Source organism: Rhinatrema bivittatum, chromosome 3 (genome assembly GCF_901001135.1).
Source record: "Rhinatrema bivittatum chromosome 3, aRhiBiv1.1, whole genome shotgun sequence".
In the NCBI taxonomy this organism is placed as follows: domain Eukaryota; kingdom Metazoa; phylum Chordata; class Amphibia; order Gymnophiona; family Rhinatrematidae; genus Rhinatrema; species Rhinatrema bivittatum.
The window spans coordinates 309,292,114-309,316,088 of record NC_042617.1 but is presented as its reverse complement, the minus strand read 5'-3'; the positions used below and the strand labels follow the sequence as shown (position 1 = coordinate 309,316,088).

At 44.5% G+C, this 23,975-nt stretch overlaps 1 protein-coding gene across 2 annotated transcripts in view; it reads right to left on the bottom strand.

Annotated features, from left to right (window-relative positions):
• Positions 1-15,472: 15,472 nt before the first annotated feature.
• NFE2 (nuclear factor, erythroid 2) overlaps positions 15,473-23,975 on the bottom strand; it is a 73,977-nt gene continuing 65,474 nt past the window's right edge. For both annotated transcript variants that reach the window (XM_029595156.1, XM_029595155.1), the window contains exon 4: positions 15,473-16,945. In XM_029595156.1, the coding sequence (XP_029451016.1) occupies positions 15,794-16,945 (1,152 nt within the window). In that variant the 3' untranslated portion in view covers positions 15,473-15,793. The remainder of the gene's footprint in view (positions 16,946-23,975) is intronic.

Sequence of the window (23,975 nt, the reverse complement as noted above, 5' to 3'; positions counted from 1 at the left end):
AATAGAAAAAAACTGAAAGATGCAGATACAAATGTTAAAACTTTACCTCAGATGTGGTCATTGTTTAAAAATACCATCTTAGAAGCCCATTCCAGATGTATTCCACGTGTTGTGTTCCGCGGTCGTGGAAGACCACGACCGCGGCCCCCTACTTGCCCACTGTGGCGACCCGCCGCAGGAGCTCCGGGGGACGTCCCCGATCCCGTGCCCGTCGCTCCGGCACGGGCCCCAGTGATGGTCGCCGGGTGGGGAGCTGTCCCTGCTCCTCCCTCGCGGTGTCCAGCAGTGTTTCCTCCGCGGAGAAAATCCAAGATGGCCACCGCCATCTTTAGGCGTGAGGCCGTGCCCCCTCATCAGATTTAAAGGGACCTGATCCTTTAACATAGAAACATAGAAATGACGGCAGAAGAAGACCAAACGGCCCATCCAGTCTGCCCAGCAAGCTTCACATTTTTTTCTCATACTTATCTGTTTCTCTTAGCTCTTTGGTTCTATTTCCCTTCCACCCCCACCATTAATGTAGAGAGCAGTGATGGAGCTGCAACCAAGTGAAATATCAAGCTTGATTAGTTATGGGTAGTAGGGGAAGTAACCGCCGCAATAAGCAAGCTACACCCATGCTTATTTGTTTTACCCAGACTGTGTTATTCAGCCCTTATTGGTTGTTTTTCTTCTCCCCTGCTGTTGAAGCAGGGAGCTATGCTGGATATGCTTGTAGTATCAGTTTTTCTTCTCCCCCTGCCGTTGAAGCAGGATATGCATTGAAAGTGAAGTATCAGGCTTATTGGTTTGGGGTAGTAAACCGCCGTAACAAGCCAGCTACTCCCCGCTTGTGAGTGCGAATCCTTTTTTCTTCTCCCCTGCTGTTGAAGCAGAGAGCTATGCTGGATATGCGTGAAGTATCAGTTTTTCTTCTCCCCTGCCGTTGAAGCAGAGAGCTATGCTGGATATGCGTGAAGTATCAGTTTTTCTTCTCCCCTGCCGTTGAAGCAGAGAGCTATGCTGGATATGCGTGAAGTATCAGTTTTTCTTCTCCCCTGCTGTTGAAGCAGGGAGCTATGCTGGATATGCGTGAAGTATCAGGTTTTCTTCTCCCCTGCCGTTGAAGCAGAGAGCTATGCTGGATATGCATTGAAAGTGAAGTATCAGGCTTATTTGGTTTGGGGTAGTAACCGCCGTAACAAGCCAGCTACTCCCCACTTTGTGAGTGCAAATCCTTTTTTCCACATTTCCTCTTGCTGTTGTAGCTTAACTATCCACAGCTGTTCCTTATGAGCCAGAGCAGAGGAAGTATAAAAGGAGGCTTCCTTTGCTCATTCCTTGACTTGGCAACGTCCCACATAGTCAGGTCTGCTTGCTTCAGTGAGTTCTTGTACTTCGGATCTTTGTTCCTGTCTCGTTTTGATGTTCCTGGTTCCTGACTTCGGATTGGCTAGCGGTGATTCCTGGTGTGTGACTTCGGACTGGCAAGCAGCGATCCCTTGGTGTAAGACCTTGGACTGGTGAGTGATGACCCTCTGGCACTGACCTCGGACTTCTTCTGGACCATCGTCTCCAAGGGCCCACCTAAGTCCCAGCGGCCCGGGTCCCTACGGCTCCTCCCGGGGAGACTGGGCTTCCAGGGGTGAAGCTCCAGTTAGCCCTTGCTCCGAACTCTCGACTCCTTGACCTCTCAAAGGTCCACCTAAGTCCCAGTGGTCCGGGTCCCTATGGGCTCCTCCTGGGGGGACCGCGGGCTTCCAGTGGCAAAGACACAGTTCCTCTCCTTGACGTCATGACTCTTCGTCTGCCTCCACAGTCGCCTCAGTCTCCAGTGCCAAGGGTCAGCTGGTCACATCTTCTGTTCTGCCTCGCCACCCAACGGGAGAACCTACAGATCTTCCTCCTAAGGTATTCCATCCTCCCATCGGCCCAAGGGTTCACAAGCCTAAGCATAACACCACACAGCAAAAAAATTGGATAGAAAGCCAAACGGTGCCTGTATGGTGAGTAAAAGAAGCTGTTTTAACCAAAAGAAATTTTTTTAAAAATTGGAAAAGGATAGGCATTTGCAAGTTAGATGTAAAACACTGATAAGGCGGGCTAAAATAAAATTTGAAAAGAAGAGGCAGAAACGCAAAATAGAAACTTTTTCAATATATCTGAAGCAGGAAGCCTGTGTGGGAGTCGTTTCGACCATAATATGATCGAGGGGTTAAATGTGCATTTAAGGAAGATAAGACAAGACTATTGTGGAGAGTCTGATTAAAATCTTTGCTTTGGTGTTAACTGAAGAGGCTGTTGGGGAGATACTTGTGCCAGAAACTGTATTCAGTGGTGAAGATTCAGAAGAACTAAACAATCACTGTGAACTTGAAGATGTAATAAGGCAGATTGATAAACTAAAGAGTAGCAAATCATCCGGACCAGATGGTAAACACCCCAGACTTCTAAAAGAACTAAAAAATGAAACTGCAGATCTGTTACTGCTAATTTGTACTCTGTCAGTGGGGTTGTCCTTCATGCCTGGAAACTGGAGGGTGGCCATTGTAACCCTGATCTTTAAAAAGGGCTCCAGGAGTGATCCAGGAAACTGTAGAATTCAGTGTTGGGAAAAGTCATGGAAAGTATTCTAAAGAAAAAAATCACAAAACATATAGAAAAACTTGATTTAATGGAATAAGCCAAGCATAGATTTACGTAAAGGAAATTTTGCCTCATCAATCTGCTACATTTATTAAAGGGGTTAATAAAAATAGAGAGAATGGTGAGATGGTGGATGTAATGTATTTGGATTTTCAGAAGGCATTTGGCAGCAAGGAGCTCGGTGAGGCAGGGTGAAAGGAAGTACTATCCTCTGGCCCTTTGCTCCCATTCACAGTGGGTGAGCTCCCGCAGCCATCCCAGGCACGAGAGAGCTCCCAAGCCCCAACCCTCAACCGGCACCCCAGTCAAATGCCGGAAATGGGGTTTTGACTGGATCGTAGGGAGCATAAGCCAGCCCCCTGTACCCGAAGGCTATGGTTCTTCGTGGATCAGTGGCCCAATATTACCTCAGATTAATGGATTCTGTCCATCGTCCATCAAGTGTACCAATTAAAACCTATTGAGTGTCTCACCCAAATTGCCCTCTGTGACCATTTTGGGGGCCAGTAGTGCATCAGAAGGTACTGATAAGGGAGAGTTCTATGACCTCTTGATGGCCAGAGCGGTTGTGAATCTGTCCCCACCCAGGCAAAAAGGCAGGGATTCTACTCCTGTTACTTCCTGATTCCAAAGAGAGCAGGGGGACTCCATCCCATCCTAGACCTGAGGGCTTTGAAAAGTTTCTAAAGAGAGAAAAGTTCAAGATGGTTTCCTTGAGCACCCTGATTCCCCCCTTGCAAAAAGGGAACTGACTATGCTTCCTCGATGTGAAGGACACATACACTCACTTTGAGATTTTCCCAAGTTGCAAGAAGTATCTCAGATTTGAGTGTTGCTGTTTGGGCTAGCGTTGGATCCACATCTTCACAAAATGCTTGGCCTGGTGGGAGTGTATCTCCAGCATGGCTGGATGTGCATGTTTTCCCTTACCTGGATGATTGGCTGGTCAATAACATATCTCAGGTAGGAGCCACTCGGTCCATGCACTTGACAATCTGAGTGTTGGAATCACTAGTGTTCGTCAACAACTACCCTGATTTCCCATCTCAGCCCCGTCACCCTCAATTGGACTTCATAGGAGCCCTGCTAGACATGGCTCATGCAAAAGCCTTTCTGCTGCATTTCAGGGCAGTGACCTTGACGTCCATAGTGGCGGTGATTCAACAGAGCCAGCAGGTGTCAGCTCGGCATTGGGCTCCCTTGGCATGTTTGCACATGCAGAGAGCCCAAATGGATCCTGAGGTCGCAGTACCACCAGGCCATGCAGAACCTCCAGGATCATATCCAAATCACCTTTTCTGTCCGTGACTCTTTGTCCTGGTGGTGGGTACTCTCAAATTTGGAACAGGGAGTATCCCTTCCAAAGTCCCCCTACCCAAATTGTCCTTACCACGACTGTGTAAAACTCTGGGATGGGGGAGCCCATGTAGAGGGGCTCTGCACCCAGGACATCTGGTTCACCCAGACAGCACGTTGTCAAATCAATTTCTGGGAGCTCCAGGCAATCATGAACATGCTGTGGGTTTTCAGAGATCAGCTGTCCAACAAAGTTGTCCAGATCCAAACAGACATAAGAACATGCCATACTGAGTCAGACCAAGGGTTCATCAAGCCCAGCATCCTGTCTCAAACAGTGGCCAATCCAGGCCATAAGAACCTAGCAAGTTCCCAAAAACTAAATCTATCCCATGTTACTGTTGCTAGTAATAGCAGTGGCAATTTTCTAAGTCAACTTAATTAATAGCAGGTAATGGACTTCTCCTCCAATAACTTATCCAATCCTTTTTTAAACACAGCTACATTAACTGCACTATCCACATCCTCTGGCAACAAATTCCAGAGTTTAATTGTGCGTTGAGTGAAAAAGAACATTTTCCGATTAGTTTTAAATGTGCCACATGCTAACTTCATGGAGTGCCCCCTAGTCCTTCTATTATTCGAAAGAGTAAATAACCGATTCACATTTACCCATTCTAGACCTCATGATTTTAAACACATCTATCATATCCCCCCTCAGCTGCCTCTTCTCCAAGCTGAACAGCTCTAACCTCTTCAGCCTTTCCTCATAGGGGAGTTCTTTCATCCCCTTATCATTTTGGTCTCCCTTCTCTGTACCTTCTCCATCGCAACTATATCTTTTTGAAATGCGGCGACCAGAATTGTAACACAGTATTACAGGTGCAGTCTCACCATGGAGCGACACAGAGGCATTATGACATTTTCTGTTTTATTCAGCACTCCCTTTCTAATAATTCCCATTTCCCAACATTCTGTTTGCTTCTTGACTGCCGCAGCACAACTGAACTGACAATTTCGATGTGTTTATCCACTTTGACGCCTAGATCCCTTTCTTGGGTGGTAGCTCCTAATATGGAACCTAACATTGTGTGTAACTATAGCATGGGTTATTTTTCCCTATATGCATCACCTTGCATTAAGGGAAAAATAACCTAACCACATTAAATTTCATCTGCCATTTGGATGCCCAATTTTCCAGTCTCACAAGTTCTTCCTGCAATTTATCACAATCTGCTTGTGATTTAACTACTCTGAATATTTTTGTATCATTTGCAACTTTGATTACCTCACTCATATATCTTTCCAGATCATTTATAAATATATTGAAAAGTACAGGTCCCACTCCCTTCCACTGAGAAAATTGACAGTTTAATCCTACTCTCTGTTTCCTGTCTTTTAGCCAGTTTGTAAATCCACGAAAGGACATCACCTCCTATCCCATGACTTTTTAACTTTTCCTTGAAGCCTCTGATGAGGAACTTTGTCAAACGCCTTCTGAAAATCCAAATACACTTCATCTACCGGTTCACCTTTATCTACATTTTTATTAAGTGAAGCAGATTTGTGAGCAAGACTTGCCTTGGATAAAGCCATGCTAATGTGTTCCATTAAACCATGTCTTTCTATATGTTCTATGATTTTGATATTTAGAACACTTTCCACTATTTTTTCTGGCATTGACGTCAGGCTAACTGGTCTGTAGTTTCCCGGATCGCCCCTGGAGCCCTTTTTAAATATTGGGGTTACATTAGCCACCTTCCAGTCTTTAGGTACAATGGATGATTTAATGATAGGTTACAAATTTTTACTAATAGGTCTGAAATTCCATTTTTAGTTCCTTCAGAACCCCTGGGGTGTATATCATCCGGCCAGGGAATTTACTACTCTTCAGTTTGTCAATCAGGCCTACCACATCTTCTAGGTTCACCGTGATTTGGTTCAGTCCATCTGAATCATTAGCCATGAAAACCTTCTCCAGTATGGTATCTCCCCAACATTCTCTTCAGTAAAACATTAGAGATGTGAATCGTTGTCCTCAATCGTCTTAACGATCGATTTCGTCTGGGAGGGGGAGGGAATCGTATAGTTGCCGTTTGGGTGGGTAAAAGTATCGTGAAAATCGGTAAAAATCGTAAGCCAGCACACTAAAACCCACTAAAACCAACCCCGACCCTTTAAATTAAATCCCCCACCCTCCCGAACCCCCCCCAAATGCTTTAAATTACCTGGGGATCCAGCGGCGGTCCGGAACGGCGGCGGTCTGAAACGGCCTCCTGCTATTGAATCGTGTTGTCTTCAGCCGGCGCCATTTTGCAAAATGGCCGCCGCAAAATGGCGGCAGCCATAGACCAACAACGATTCGACTGCAGGAGGTCGTTCCAGACCCCCGCTGACTTTTGGCAAGTCTTGTGGGGGTCAGGAGGCCCCCCCAAGCTGGCCAAAAGTTCCTGGGGGTCCAGCGGGGGTCTGGGAGCGATTTCCTGCCGCGAATCGTTTTCCGTACGGAAATGGCGCCGGCAGGAGATCGCTCCCAGACACCCGCTGGACCCCCAGGAACTTTTGGCCAGCTTGGGGGGGCCTCCTGACCCCACAAGACTTGCCAAAAGTCCAGCGGGGGTCTGGAACGACCTCCTGCAGTCGAATCGTGTTGGTCTATGGCTGCCGCCATTTTGCGGTGGCCATTTTGCAAAATGGCGCGGCTGAAGACAACACGATTCAATAGCAGGAGGCCGTTTCGGACCCGCCGCTCTACCCAGGGTATTTAAGGCATTTGGGGGGGGGGGTTCGGGAGGGTGGGGGATTTAATATAAAGGGTCGGGGGTGGGTTTTAGGGGTTTTTTAGTGTGCCGGTTTTCCTGCCCTCCCCCTTCCCCCCCGATTTAGCTACGGACCGCTGCTGGACCCCAGGGTAATTTAAGGCATTTGGGGGGGGGGGTTCGGGAGGGTGGGGGATTAATTTAAAGGGTCGGGGGTGGGTTTAGGGGGTTTTAGTGTGCCGGTTTCCTGCCCTCCCCCTTCCCCCGATTTACGATTTTTTGACGATAAATCGGGGAATTGGTATTGTATCGTGGCCCTAACGGTTTTTTGACGATTTAAATATATCGGACGATATTTTAAATCGTTTTTACTGTACGTTTTTGCATCTACGGCCAACTTCTTTTCAAATTCTCTCTTAGCCTGTCTTATCAATGTCTACATTTAATTGCCAACGTTTATGCTTTATCCTATTTCTTCTCTTGGATCCTTTTCCAATTTTTGAATGAAAATCTTTTGGCTAAAATAGCTTCTTTCAACTCACCTTTTAACCATGCCAGTAATCGTTTTGCCTTCCTTCCACCTTTTTTAATATGTGGAATACATCTGGACTGTGCTTCTAGGATGGTATTTTTTAACAATGACCACGCCTCTTGCACACCATTTTACCTTCGTAGCTGCTCCTTGCAGTTTTTTTCTATTTTCTCGTTTTATATCAGTTTCCCTTTTGAAAGTTTACCATGAGAGCTGTGGATTTGCTTACTGTCCGTCTTCCAGTCTTTAACCTCAAATTTGATCATATTATGATAACTATTGCCAAGCGGGCCCTACCACTGTTACCCCTCTCTCACACCAAATCCTGTGCTCCACTAAGGAATTAGATCTAAAATTGCTCCCTCTCTCGTCGGTTCCTGAACTAATTGAGCCAAAAAGTCATTTATTCCATCCAGGAACTTTATCTCTCTAGCAAGTCCCGATGATACATTTACCCAGTCAATATTGTGGTAATTGAAATCTCTCATTACCACACTACCAATTTGGTTAGCTTCCCTAATTCACAAATAGCTATGTGATATGTCAACAAGCAGGGAAGCATGGGGGCCATACCTCCTGTGTCAGTAAGTTATCCAGATCTGGTCCTGGGCCTGTCCCCACGGGATGAGTCCTCAGGGCCTGTATCTAGCTGGAATGGATAACGGGAATAGCGGATAGACCGAGTCGTGCCTTCAGATCCCACGATTGTTCTCTGGACCAGGAGGTAATGAACAGGATCTTCCGCTCTGGAGGAGCCTAGATGTGGATCTATTCACGTCCCCCTGCAACAGAAAGCTGGACTCCGTTTTGATTTCTGTACAGAACAGATGGCAACTGGCCTCAGACAAACCTTTGTCTGCCATTGGGGCAAGGGTCTTCTATACACGTATCCTCTGATTCCTCTAGTGGCGAAGACTCTCTTGAAGCTTTGCAAGGATAGAGGGATTGTGATTCTCATAGCCCCTCATTGGCCAAGACAGGGTCTGGTTTCCACTCCTTCGGGAGTTGTCCATTCAGAAATTGATTGGTCTGGGGACTTCCCCAGATCTCATCACACAAGACTGAGGCAGGTTGCAGCATCCCAACCTCCAGGCTCTGTCGCTTCACAGCTTGGATGTTGAGAGGTTAATTCTGCAACTACTTGATCTTTCTGAAGATGTGTCCTCAGATCCTGGTGGCTTCCAGAAAGCCCTTCCGCTAGAAAGCCCCTTGGACTGAAGTGGAGGGGTTTTCCATGTGGTGTGATGAGGAAGCCCTGGATCCATTCTCCTGCCCCACACAAAAACTGCTTGATTACCTTCTACCCCTGCTGGAGGCTGGCTTAAAAACCAACTCTGTTAGAGTTCATCTCAGTGCTCTTGGTGCATACCATGATGGTGTAAATGGTACACCATTTCTGTACAGCCTTTAGTTTTACATTTTATGCGGGGCCTGCTTCAATTGAAGCCTCCCCTAAGGCTGTGTCTTGAGACCTCAACATGGTGTTAGCTCAGCTGATGAAAACTCCTTTTGAGCCACTGCACTCCTGTGACTTGAAGTACCTGACCTGGACAGTCATATTTTTGGTGGCAGTCACCTTAGCGTGCAGGGTCAACAAGTTCCAGGCCTTGGTGACTTACCCACCTTCAACTAAGTTTTTTCATGACAGGGTGGTCTAGTGTACACACCCTAAGTTTTCCTGCCTAAGGTGTTGACTGATTTACATCTTAACCAGTCAATCATCCTGCCCAACATTTCTTTTCCCAGGCCCCATTTGCACCAAGGCGAATGAGCACTGCATAGTTTGGACTACAAGAGAGCCTTAGCCTTCTATCTGGAATGGACAGAAGCCCATAGCCAATCTACCCAACTTTTTGTTTCTTTTGACAGGAATAGATTGGGGGGGTGCCATTGCCAAACAGGACACCGATCCAATTTGCTAGAAGATTGCATCTCTTTCTGTTATGCCCAGGCGGGACTGCATCTTGGGCGGTCATGTCAAGGCACATTCTGTCAGAGCCATGGTGGCCCACTTGTGAGCAGGTTCCCATGGAGATCTGCAAGGCTGCGATGTGGAGTTCTCTGCACACATTCACATCCCATTATTGCCTGGATAAGGATGGCCAATGTGACAGTAGGTTCAGCCAGTCTGTCCTCAGGAATCTTTTCGAGGTGTAGAACCCAACTCTCCCTGCCTAGGGCCCATTGTTTCGGATCAGGCTATCTCCCCTCAGTTACCAACAACACTGTGGTTGTTGTGCCCTTTGGCACCTGGCTGGTATCTGTTGGTCCCTTTTTGTGCTGGGGAGCAACCTGTAGCTAGAGATTCACCCATGTGTGAGGACTACCATCCTGCTTGTCCTACGAGAAAGCAGAGTTGCTTATCTGTAACTGGTGTTCTCCTAGGACAGCAGGATGGTAGTCCTCACGAAAGCCGCCCACCACCCCACGAAGTTGGGTTTCTTCATATATTTTTTATTTATAATTCTATGTTGTAAGACATGGACGCGTGGTATAGGACATGCTGGGGAAGCTCAGAATGCCTAGTCAAAGTTCCAGAAACATTGACATAGGTTTCTGTGCCGGGTTCCATCCAATAATGTCTCCCATGCATGTGAGGAAAAGCATCCTGCTGTCCTAGGAGAACATCTGTTACAGGTAAGCAACTCTGCTTTACGCTGGAAATTTAACTCAGTCTGAACTGGAGTAAAGTTAGCTCACGTTTCTGGGGCTGCTATTAGTTTATAGTGCAGTGCAAGTGTGGTTCCAGAACTGGAGTTCATGGGTGCAGAGGTCCTGGATTTGGGTTTCAAAAGTTCGGGCTCCACCACCACATCTGGGTACTCCAGGGACCAAGCTAGCACAGCAACATAGACTAGCACTAGCCCCAGAAATATGAGTTAATTTTACTCCATCTCTGCCCCAGGAGTTAAATTTCCAAACCTAAAAAAAAAAAAAAAAGCTAGCATTGGGCTACCCAAGTCCAGGATTCTGAGCCAGAGGCTCTCTGACTGAGAGCACCTTGTGAACTTGGGCAAGTCACTTTACCCTCGTTACCTCAGGTACAAAAAAATTGGATTGTAAGCCCTCTGGGGATAGGGAAATACCTAGAGTACCTGCATGCAATCTGCTTTGAAAGTGCTGAAAAGCGGAATATAAAAATCTAAAATAAAAATAAATAAAGAACCCTGAGCCAAAGACATTAAGCTGTTTGGGGAAGTCACTTGCAGTAGCACAGTTGTCACTATCATGCTTGCTATACATACAGCTGTCTGTTGCTGTTGCCTCATGCTTCTCTGGATTTGTGTAAGACTGGAAGAACAGTTGGCAGCAGAACTGCCTGACAGCAGTGATGGGGGAGAATGGGCATGAACTAGAGAAACTTTTGAGGTACCTTCCCTAAAGAGTGTACATAATGATAGACATTTGCACATGCAACAGTTTTGAGCAGAATGCTAATAAGTGCCTACCCCAAAGAGAATTTAATCCTTGTCTGGTGCACCTTTTCAGTTGTTTTATTGCACAAATCATGTTTTTTGGTGCTTAAAACATGATTTATCTGCAAAATCATTATTATTGCACTTAAAACATGTTTTTGATAGCTGTTATGATTATTACAAAGCTTGGTGGTAAAACATGGGCAAGGTTCATTAGAGTAAACATGACAATTTGTGTTCTAGTCTGCCAAGTATGATAGAGAACTAATAACTAATTTGGATAAAGAGCAATATCCCACAAGTGCTCAAGCTTCTACAACTGTCAACTAGGATATATATTTAGCAGTGTAGATTAGAATAACTTGGTAGACTGTATAGGCCAATTGGTCTTTATCTGTCCTCTGTGTTACTTTGCTTTGGTGATTATTAAATCTGAGACTCAAAAATTGCATGTACATAAGAATTTTTCTTGTATTTCTGAAAATATTTTAAAGTCAAATTTACTGTAATTTTCCAGGATAGTTTTCCGTGCAATCACAATCAAAACCTTACCAGACTGGTAAATATCAATTGTAAACAGGTATCACAGATTGAGTGCCCATCTCTCAAAGTATTAGTTAACTGTTCAAGCTGTATTCTTCATCCCATTATTTATTTTAATACAGCTGGAGCAAAAAGTTTTATGCAACGTTTGTGGTTTATTTCAGTATAGTTTAGCATGACTTTAAGTTTCATATATGCAATAAAGGCGCAAGAAAATGGTTAAAATGACAACCAAAATGTATGCAAGGAGCAAATGGCTTATGTTATGATGGATTTGGATCCATTATGCATGCTTTCAGCACTTACATCGGCTGCTGATGACAGCTGCAGGAGGAATCGGAAGGTGAAAGTCTCAGGGGTGTTATCAGTTCAGTCATTCTTAAGCCAGGAACTATTTTACTCACAAGAAAGATTGAGAAAGCATGCATGTTTCCACAAATGGCATCCTGTCTTGGGAGTTTTGGTTTGTGCAGTGTTTGAGCCATTAATATAAACCACTTTAACATCCTTGGTAGGCTGTGCTGGTGTGCTTTTGTTTGGCTGTTATATCAGTGCAAAGTACCTGTTTACTATTGCTGTTACTGCTTGCATGCTTGTAACAGGATCCTTTCTCTGAATTAAATTTTCTGAAATTTTGTAGGAGAGTTGCTTCCTAAGGTGTTTATAGTCCTGCTAAATCTGATCCCTGACAAAAGTGCTGAGAGAAACTGGATGATCAGTGAAGTAGAAAGAGCAGGTGGGAACCCAGAGCATAAAACACAAGAATATGAAATGTGCCTTGTGTCATGCACTTCTTCAACTTGCTTCCAGGAATCTGTGCTAACCTTACCATGAAATGTTTGGGATAGTGGTAGCCTCACAAGGAAATATGAAAAAATTACAGAATAAATGGTGTGAGAGAAAGTTCAGAAATAAAAGTAGGGAACAGCAAAAAGGGAGAGATGAGATACTGACAGATACAGTGGCTATAGAAAGTTTGGCAACCCCTTCTAAAATGTTCACCTTTTGTTGCCATATAGCCTGAAGTAAATTGCATTAAACAATGTTTGTTCTAGTATCTGTTATGGCTCCAGTTCAGGTGAGCATGGGGAACACCACCCACATAGTGGCACAGGGTGGCAGAGTGAGACTGGAGCAATGCTTGGGCAATCTGGTAAGGCTGCAGCAAGGCTTGGATTGGAACAGAGTTAAGTAAGGCTGGAACCAAGCCGTTGACTGGTAAGGCTGGAACCATGGCTTGGACTGGAACAGAGTGCTGGTAAGGCTGGAACTGAGATTTAGACAGGAATGGCATGCAGGTAAGACTGTTAGAGGCTTAGACTTGAATAGAAGACTTGGAAACAGCATGCAAGTGAAACTGGAACCGAGGCTTAGACTGGAATAGAAGACTTAGAAGCAGCGTGCAAGTGAAACTGGAACCAAGGCTTAGACGAGAATAGCGTGCAGGTAAGACTGGAACTGAGGATTAGACAGGAAAGACAAGACAGGACAGGGCGAGACAACACAGAACAGGGAAAATAAAGCCTGAAGACAGCAATACTGGAAGGCTCTGAGGGGCAAGACAAGGAGAGGCCTAGAAGGCCCAAATGCACAAGGCAAAGCAAGGGTCAGAAAGCTCGGGGACCACAAGGCCAAGGAAAAGATCAGGAGGTCATGAGGCAAGGCAAGACTGAGGTCAGAAGGCCCAGAGGCCATGAAGCAAAATGAGAATAGGCATGGGTAGGCCGCAAGGCAAAGGTGGCTAAGGCAAGGAGCCAAGGGAGACTCGATGCAGAAGCATCTTGGCACTGACAAGGCAGAGCTATGTAGTGCTGGAATCTGGAAGTAGTGCAGGCAGGAGGGAGAAGCTTGGCCAACCTGGAGGGTATGCTCTTTGGGGTCCCTGGTGGAGGGGAGACTGCATAGCAGCTGAAACCGTAACAGTGTCCACACATCCTATCCCACAACTGCTGAGTGAAAGATAAATACTTAAAGCTTTGGAGTTACCAATCGTCTTCAAAAGCACAGACCAAATGAATTGACCCCACTTGTGTTAAATTATGCTGATTTACATGATGACAGAATAAATTCAGCAAATCCTGTTGGTTGTTTCTGCTGGGTAATGAATTTCAAAGCAAAGACTCCATCATGCATCAAGGAGCTGTCAATCAAATTCTGGGATAAAGTTGCAGAAAAGCACAGATCTGGGGATGTGTATAAAATAACTGGAAATTCCTTGAATACCACTAGAGCATGGTTAAGATGATTATTATTAATAAGTACAAGGTGCATGGCACCTCCAAGACCCTGCCTAAATCAGGCCTCACCTCCAAACTGGTTAACTGAACAAAAAGAAGACTGATCAGGGAAGAAATCAAGAGGCCTTTGATCTACAAGCTTAAATGGCCAAGACTGGACAGTATCCCAAGCACTCAATCAATATGGTCTGTATGGTAGGATGGCAAGAAGGAAGCCAGTATTCAAAAAAGCCCACCTTGAATCCCATTTGAAGTATGCAACGAAATACTCAGGATATTATATCCATGTGACAAACCCTTTTGTGGTCTAATGAAATTAAAATAGAACTTTTTGGCCTGAATGCAAACAAGTTGGTACAACCTAACACAGTTTATCAACCAGAGAACACCACACCTGCTGTGACTATAAGAACATGCCATACTGGGTCAGACCAAGGGTCCATCAAGCCCAGCATCCTGTTTCCAATAATGGCCAATCCAGGCTATAAGTACCTGGCATGTACCCAAAAACTAAGTCTATTCCATGTTACCGTTGCTAGTAATAGCAGTGGCTATTTTCTAAGTCAAATTGATTAATAGCAGGTAATGGACTTCTCCTCCAAGAACTTATCCAAACCTTTTTTAAACCCAGCTACACTAACTGCACTAACCACATCCCCTGGCAACAAATTCCAGAGTTTAATTGTGTGTTGAGTGAAAAAGAACTTTCTCCAATTAGTTTTAAATGTGCTACATGCTAACTTCATGGAGTGCCCCCTAGTCCTTCTATTATCCAAAAGAGTAAATAACTGATTCACATTTACTTGTTCTAGACCTCTCATGATTTTAAACACCTCTATCCTATCCTCCCTCAGGCATCTCTTCTTCAAGCTGAACAGCCCTAACTTCTTTAGTCTTTCCTCATAGGGGAGCTGTTCCACCCTTTATCATTTTGGTCGCCCTTTCTGTACCTTCTCCATCGCAACTATATCTTTTTTGAGATGCGGCGACCAGAATGAGTGATACAGAGGCATTATGACATTTTCCATTTTATTCACCATTCCCTTCCTAATAATTCCTAACATTCTGTTTGCTTTTTTGACTGCCGCAGCCCACTGAGCCGACAATTTCAGTGTATTATCTATGATGGTGGCAGCATCATGGTATGGGAATGTGTTACTCATTGGTAGGGACTGAGGCACTTGTCAGGATAGAAGGGACAATTAATGAAGAAAAGTCCTTGAGGAACGCCTGCTGCTTTCTGCAAGAAAGCTGAAACTGGGACAGAAGTTCACCTTTCAGCATGACAATGACCCAAAGCCTACAGCTGAATCTATACTGGAGTGGCAAAGAAACAAACAGGTAAATGTGCTAGAGTGGCTCAGTCATTGTCTCAACCTTAATCTAATCAAAAATCTGTGGCATGGCTTGAGGATCATTCTCCAGGGAACTTGACAGAGCTTGAAAGAAGAATAGTCATACTGACAAATCTAGGTTTGCTAAATTGATGGAGACCTATCCCAATAAATTCACAGCTGTAATTGCTGCCAAAGGTGATTCCATCAAGTATTGACTTTGGGGGCTGGAGCTTTATCCAGTTTAATTTCAATTTTGTTTTCTGGATATAGATATGTTTTGTCACCAAATAAAATAGTGTTGGCCCTGAAAGGTATGGAGTATGGTTTGGTGATGAGTAGGGGAAAACTCATTTAAATACATGCAAGACTCATGCACTGACAACAATATTTGAAATATTTTCAAGAGGGTGTAGACTTTCTGTAGCTATTATATATACTATAAAGAGGTCAGGGTCATGTGACACTAAGTACATCATCTCATCCTTGGCCAGAATTATTTGATTTCCGGTTATTTCAGATGTGCTATGGTGAAAAAGACACTAAATTTAAATTTAAAAAAAAGCTCTACTCGGTGACTTCTGACTCATCTGCTCAATTAAATAATCATGCACAAAACAAACAGAATTTGGAGATCAGAATGTCTTTCCAATGTGTGAGTCAGTGGCATTGTTATTGTCTAGCAAGGTCAGCTAGTTATCTGATGAAAGAAGCTCAGAAGAGAAATACCTGTAATTTTCCATTTTATTCTTGTGCAGCAGTTGGGGGTAGGAGAGTTAGAGGTCACAGGCAGCTGGACTATTTTAATATGCTTAATGACTTCTAAGGTGATAGAACAAGGCACAATTCAGCTGGATTAGTTAATATTTTCCCCATAGTACAAAACATCTGCTGTGTTCAAGGAATAATTGCAATGTATCAAATAATATACTTTTCAAACCACAATCAAGAGATCTCAAACTATTGTAGCAGTTAGGTGAGGTATGATGGGCAATTGTGCATGGAGGATACATGTATAGCAAGGCTCTGTTTTATTAACAATAGTATGCAGTCATTCTATGCCATCTTCCCTTTTCTGAGGAACTAAGAAGATGCTACCATCTACTGTTTGCTGGAGCGAATAATCTTCGGAAGAGTAAGGATGTCCCTCATTGTCTCTCAGCATTCTAAAAACATCTTGGTAGAGGTCATTGAGTTTCTGGTTCATCTGGCAAATAGTTTTTTCAAAATTGCATCTGTCTAGGAAGAGTTGCTCCTTCTCATTCCTCAACTTGTCTAGATCTTTCTCCAGATGAAGGATTGTTTCTAGCTTCCGCTTTCGGCAGTTCTGGGCAGCCACCTTGTTTTTTCCCCGTCTGCGGATGTCTCTGATCAAGGCTAACTGAGCTTCATTCAACTGGTATTTGGACAGCAGTTCATTGAAGTCATCCACTGGCAAGTTAACTATATTTTCAGTGGCAAAGGGGATTTTCATAGCCATGGCTCGCCGTTCATCTCTGTTGATTGGCATCTCAATCCTGCAATGTTTAGCCTTCCCAATGAGAGCATTCCTAGGACAGGCATGAGAATCAAAAGCTTGAGAAGCTTCTGGAGGCAGCATGCTATAAGTTTGGGTTATAGGTACTTCCTGCAAGGATGGCAGCATGTGATAGTGCCGCTGAGCTGTGTGGTAATCCACTGGATAAAGCTCACTGTATTCTGGATGCAGCCTTCCATGCTCCACACCTTCCATCTCCATGGACTCTGCATCACTGTAGTTGAGTGATAAACCAGAATCTGACTCCAGGTCCTCTTGTGCCTTGCAAGCTTGGGTACTCATCAGGCTGTCAGCTGTTATCCCAATATCCATCAGGTTCAGCTGATCCACTATAGGGTCATTCAGTAGTCCAGACATAGATTCATTCTTGGTGCCTAGCTGACTCGTGCTGGTGGGTCCCACTTGATGAAGAGGAGACGATATCAACATACACGTGTAAGTAGCTGGTCCATAGTTAGGGTCCATAGATGGAATGGCAGCAGCACCCATCCGCTGGCACTGTGGAGACATTACCTCTGGGAACTGTCTGTTATATACAGGCAGGTTCTGGCTGCAGCTTGGCAGGGAGTCATCTGCAGTGGTCTGGCTCAGCCCATAGTTTGTACCTGGCATCATGTTGCAATAGATGGCAGTATCATAGGCATTTTCGTTTTGCACATCAAGTCCCTGCAGATTACAAAAATAAACATTTGATTTCATTTAACTACAGTTCAGAAAAATCCATATTAAATGCATTTTTAATAAGACTTTAAAACAACAGTTAATACTTAATTTTTTAAATTATGCTCATTTCCGTCTGAGTGCATAGATTGAGGTGCCACGGACTGACATTTTTTAATGTTTCCATTGGCTGGTGCCAGTTCAGATGCTACAGATGTCTAACTGATCTACTCATCTAGTTGGAATGCTCTCTTAACCCTACCCACTTCAAAACAGAAATTATAAAATGGATTAGACATTCACTGCAATATGAATGACTTAGCAAAAATCTCTTTTATGTGAATATAATTTTTTTAAATTATATATCATTGTAGAATAATTGGATACATCCTGCACTGATATGTTATATGAATAGATTAAAGGAGTTAGGTATATTTAGTTCTGACTAGAGAAAACTGAGCAGTGACTTGATAACAGTTTCAGATCCATAAAAAGTGTGTGTGGGTGGGGGAGGGGGCAGAGGGGTATAAAAAGGACAGGGATGAAGTGTTATCAATTCCCACTGAAGAAAGGACAAAGAATAATGGGCTGAAATGAAAGCAGAGCATACTGAAGTGAGACAGACGAACTTGCTAATGCTGAGAATCGTCAAGCACTGGAACAAGTTACCAGGTGGGAGTGGGAAAATCTCTACCACTGGAGACTTTTTAAGAGCAGGTTAGACAACACATCTGTATAGTATGGTTTACCTATGGTAAATCCTGCCCGGGGGCAGGGGGATTGACTAGCTGACCTCTTGAGGTCCATTGGGGCCCCATTCTATAACCGGAGCCCCTGATCTCCTGTGATTTGGTGGATCCCAAAATCCAACACGTGCCACAGAACTTTATATTTACCATGGAATCTCCAGATTAATGCATTTCCCTCCTTCACCCCATGTCAATCCCTTACCATCCCCATGCTTCTGCTGTCTCTTTCCTCAGTTCCTTACTTGCATCCTCCCTCTTTCCTCCTTTTTCTCAGCTCCCATCCTCTCAGGCTTCTTTCCCCATCCTGCCATCCAACCCAGCTTCCTCTCCTTCCACCTCCCTTGTATGCATTCACTTCCTTTTCCTTTGGGGCAGCAGTGCTCCAAAGACAACAGAGCTTTTGTAAAACGCTTATGGTATAGGCATTGGATAACCAGCATTCATTGTTGAGGCTGCCTTAAACCCAAAGCCACCATCTATCCTGAAGAAGGCAGTATTTTAGTAGGGGCAAGGTGGGGTTGGGGGGGGGTTGAACAGTTTTCCCTGATGGCATGGCTAAATCATTAATAGCACTTCGTCAAAAAAAGGTGGAAAAGGTGTTTCATATTGTTTTGATACCTGAAGTCCTTTCATGCCAGCAGTCAGAATCCCCAACAACTTAAACTACCAACTCCAGCTTATATAGAACAGAGCAGCCTGCATGCTCATGAAGGCAAATCTAGATGATCAAATAACTCCAGTCCTGAAAACCCCACACTGGCTTCCAACACTTTATTGCACCAAATTCAAAATCCTGGTCAGTTCTGGCTCCAGCTTATCTCAATAGATCTCTTATGTGCTACATAACCACTTGCTCACTTCCTCAGGCTCACCTAATGATATCATCCGGGAAAGATGTTTACCTCACCAACACTATGACCTGCCACAGTCTTATGGAATAGCCTACCACCTCACATCAGACTCACCCCAGTCCTCCCTCCTTCAGAAAACTAGTAAAGACCTAGGTCTTCAGCATCTGGCTCTAACTAGAATCATGAGCTTGACAAACACCTGATTAATACGGTATTCTAAACAATATCCCCTATTTACCTTTTGCACTATAAGTACTAATGATCACTCACCATTTTTGTTGAAATGTATCTACATTATATAACCTGTTCTATTTACATACTATCTGAAATCTTTTATATTAATTGTAACATTTTTTGAACTCTCCTTTTGGAAAAGCATGCCATAAATAACAATAACGACAGATGACCATGTTTTGTAATTTGCTTAGCCATTGCAATCTTTTTTATATTCTGTAAAACGTATTTTCTGATTGGTGGTTTGATGCAGTTTCATCCCTTTATAGCCTTAAAAAGCCTGACCAAAGAAGTATTCCTAGGCCATTAATCTAACCATTGGGTTCTCCCAAGGGTAAGTCGATGAAAAATGATTTAATTTGATAAAGACCTGACCCATGGAAAGATGAAGACATGGATAAGATCCTAGAAATGGTAGTAGGTTCTGTCATGGATGTGAGCCCTTGGCTGTGGTGTGGTTGATGCAGCCTAGCAGACAAACCTACTAGGCGGCAAATGCCGACAACAGGTGGACTCGCTCTTACATGGTCTGGGTTTAGGGCTTCACCTGTACCAGCCCCATTCCCCTCAGGCTAAGCCCTTGGGTTCTAGGAGCCGGCAAAGCTTAAGGCAAGAGTCATGTAAGAAGCCATCAGACGAAGTCCAGCAACAGGCTGAGGTCCAGATGGACAATGAGCAAACAATGTCAAAGTCCTGGCCGAGGTCGGGGCAGGCAGAGATCGGCAGTGTCAAGGTCCAAGCTAGGTCAGGGCAGCCGGTAGTTTAAGGGCAAAGCCAGGGTCAAAACCAGGAGTCAAGGAGAGACATGGATGAAACAAATAAGGCAAGGCAGGGCAAGGCACAACAAGAACAGGTGAGGAGACAGGAAGCCAAGGTAAGTACAAGACAGCAATAGCAACACACCCTGCAGGAGCAGGAAGACCTGTTGCTGAGGCATCGGTTCATAGCACGGCGGTTTGGGGGGGGGGGGCTGTTTAAATACCTTTCCATATTATATCATCAGAGCATGCCAACCGAGGGTTTTCCCACCGCGGGGCCTTTAAGAGGTGCTATGTCTAGGAGGCCCCAGGCTGACGTGGCTAGATGGCATCTCGGTGTATGAGCTGTGTTGATGGGGGTAAGTGCGACTGGTCTCAGGACATCCCACAGCAGGCCTAACGTTACAGTACCCTCCTCCTAAGCCCCTTCCCCAATGTCTTGAGCTAATGCTTACGTGGGAACAGATGATAGAACTCTCAAGTAAGACGGGGAGCTTGGTTGTCAGAAGCTGATACCCAAGAGTTCTTTACGGGACCAAATCCCTTCCAGGAGATGAGGTAGTGGAGCTTGTTTCAAATGTGTTTTGGAGTCAAGGATATCTTGCACTTTGTACTCCATGTCCTCCTCAGAGGTTACCTCAGTCAGATTAGGAAGGGATCATGAGGGCCAAGACAAAAGTAGAGGCTTGAAGAGGGACACATGGAAATCGTTGAGGACTGTAAGGGTAGGAGGTAGTTTCAATTGATATGCACCTGACCCAATCTGACAAGTGACTGAAAATGGGCCTACAAAATGAGGTGAAAACTTTGTATAAGGATTTTTCAGTCGAAGATTGCGGGTATTTAGCTATACCAAATCTCCAGGCTTGAAATGAGGTGCCGGCTAGCGTCTTTTGTCAGCTTGCTTCTTGTATCTTTCAACAGCCAAGGTGAGAAGTAGGCGGGTCCTTTGCCACAGTTCCTCAAGATTTTTGCCCAGGGCAGTTCTAGCTGAAAACTATCCTGAACAACTCTGTTTGTTAATTAATCAATCTTTAGAAACGGAAATTCCCTGACTCATTAAAACAGACCTCAATTTTGCCTATTCTAAAGAATAAAACATCTTCATTTTTGGACTTTTCCTGTTTGAGACCTATTGCATCATTAAGCTCCTTAGCAAAAATTCTGGAATCGGTTGTTTTACACCAACTTAAAGAATATTTATCGGAATCGGACATACTAAATCCAAACCAACATGGGTTTAGAAAGGATACTCCACAGAAACCCTTTTGTTATCCTCCTTTGATACCTTCCTTAGAGGCTTTGATTCTTATACGGATTATGTTGTGATTTTTTTGGATATTTCAGCAGCGTTTGATACGTTAGATCATAAAATATTGTTGTCTGTTCTACAACACATAGGTATAAAGTCCACTGTATTGGAATGGTTTGGGAGCTTCCTTTCTAACTGCATTTGTCAAGTTAACATTGGCTCCTGCTCCTCTCAAAGATATATTCAATCGACAGGAGTTCCACAAGGCTCTTCATTGTCCCCAATTTTGTTCAATATTTATCTTTTGCCTTTGTGTCAAATTTTAGCTTCATTGAACGTTCAATTTAAACTTTATGCTGATGATATCCAGCTGTTTGTCCCTTATAAATCATCCTGGTCTGAAACCTTTTCTTTAATTCAATTATATATTAGTACAATAGAACAGTGGATGGCGCACAACCGATTAAAGCTGAATAAAAAGAAAACTGAACTTCTTCATCTCAGCTTCTTATCTAACTCTGTCAACGCTCCTCCGGCAAGTGTAAATTTAAGGAATGAAGTGATACCAATCACTAACAGGTCTATCCTGTAAAGTGCGGCCGCGTTTACCCTGCTCCTAAGCCGCGTTTTACTCACTTTCCGGCCGCGTTATCCCTTCCTGCGATCCCGAATCCACTTTAATCTACTCCTACCGCGTCCTAAAATCCCCGGCAAACCCCTTCCGCACGCGGCATGGATATTGCATGCAAACGAGCGAATTAGCTATTCCCTAGCATCCCGTAACCCGCGCCCCGACTATCGCTATCTTTCCCTGCCGTTTTGTCGCGCGTTTAACCTGCTAACTTACCGCCTACCCTGACCCTGCGGTAGAGGCAGGGGTAAGGGTAGGTGGCAAGCTTTCCCCCAGCCCCCGCTCACCTGCCCCGGCCGCGATCATGGGTGCCGGTCTCCGGGGCAACCCCAGTCCTCTCCCTCCTCCCGAAGCAAAAAAAAAGCGAAAAAACCAAAAGCAAAAAGTAAGTCGCTTCGCCGCTGTCACTTCTCCCCTCCTCCCGGAGCAGGGCGCGAAAAGCAGCCTTGCTCCGGGAGGAGGGGAGAACTGACAGCAGCGAAGCACAAAAAAAAAAAGCGAAAAAAACCAAAACCAAAAGCAAAAAGTAAGTTGCTTCGCTTCTTCCCTCCTCCCGGAGCAAGGCTGCTTTTCGCGCCCTGCTCCGGGAGGAGGGGAGAAGCGGCGAAGCAACTTACTTTTGCATCCCCGATCGGACTTCTCCTGCCTAAACTTACTTTTTTGCAGCCGTCCGGTCCATCTGAAGAAGGTATCTTCCCCTCCCCGAGGAAGATGGATGCCAGCACGGGGGAAAGCGGCCCCTGTGCATTCAATTGGCTGCTGAAGACGTGACGTCACGACGTTTGGCGTCACGGCATGTGACGTCACTTCTTGAGCAGCCAATTGAATGCACAGGGGCCGCTTTCCCCCGTGCTGGCATCCATCTTCCCCCGGGAGGCAGGGGAGCCACGATACCTTCTTCAGATGGCCGGACGGCTGCAAAAAAAGTAAGTCCGATCGGGGATGCAAAAGTAAGTTGCTTCGCCGCTTCTCCCCTCCTCCCGGAGCAAGGCGCGAAAAGCAGCCTTGCTCCGGGAGGAGGGAAGAAGCGAAGCGACTTACTTTTTGCTTTTGGTTTTTCGCTTTTTTTTTTTTTTTTTGCTTCGCCGCTGTCAGGTTCTCCCCTCCTCCCGGAGCAAGGCTGCTTTTTGCGCCCTGCTTCGGGAGGAGGGGACTGGCAGTCCCGACTTCCTGGTATCTGTCATTTCAAATGACATTTGAAATGACAGATACCAGCGTGGCATGAAGCGTTAGGCCCGCGCACCCAGGATACTGTATAGGCACTCTATCCAGTAAAATGGGTTGTGCGGGCCTAAGGCTTCACGGGCCCTTCTTAGACGCGGTTTACATTTACATAAAATTAGTGTTCAGGATCGAGCGGTAGGTGAGCTGCACTGTGCGTGCGGCAACCGCGGGTGCCGCAGGCACTAACGCAGCTCTTCCTACCGCTCGGTACTGGATAGACCTGTAAGTTAGCACGTAATCTCGGCGTATGGATTGATACTAATCTTTCTTTAGTACAACACATTTAAAAAATGTTAAAAAACTCTTTTTTTAAATTGCATGTTCTAAAGCGATTACGCCCACTTCTATTTTTTCATGATTATCATTCAGTGCTACAAGCGCTGATTCTTTCTGGCTTAGATTATTGTAATGGCCTATATATTGGATTGCCTGAGAACACCATTAGACCTTTACAACTGGTTTTAAACTCAGCGGCTAGACTTCTTACTGGCACTCCTTTTAAACAACATATCTCACCAATCTTATATAAACTACATTGGTTACCAGTTAGATATAGAATCCAATATAAAATCATTATGCTAATCCATTCTTTACTAAATAGCGCAGATTCCATTTGGTTATGCTCTGCTTGGGTACTTGCCAGGTTCTTATGGCCTGGATTGGCCACTGTTGGAAACAGGATGCTGGGCTTGATGGACCCTTGGTCTGACCCAGTATGGCATGTTCTTATGTTCTTATGTTCTTACTCTGAGAGTTTATAAACCACAGAGAGAGCTCAGATCAGCAGGAAAAAACTTACTGGAAATTCCCTCAGTAAAAAACGCTGCACTGAATGTGACAAGGAATAGAGCTTTCTCGGTCGTGGGTCCTATTTTATGGAATGCACTGCCAGATCCTCTAAGGCTAATACCCAATTGAAAAGAGTTTAAGAAGGCTCTGAAAACCCATCTTTTTCAGGAAGCTTTTAGGAATATTGAACTCTAGCCGGAGTAAATAAGGTTAGGTATGTATCATATTTAATGTCACTTAAGGAATTATTGACTTGTCTGCTTTGCTTCTGGCCAACTTTTATTTTTTGTCACTTTAATTTTAATTGATCATGTAGCATGCTGTATTTTTATTCATTTCTAACTCTATTTTAAATTTTATTTTAGTATTTTACTTAAACAATTTAAACTTAATTTAAATTGTGTTTTGTTTATGATATTTGTTTTATTATTGTAAACCGCTTTGGTCAGTGCTATACTGGTAAAACGGTATATAAATATACTAAATAATGAGGCAGATTGAGCGGCCGCTTCAGGCAACAGAATTTTGAGGCGTCAAAAAGAACGCCT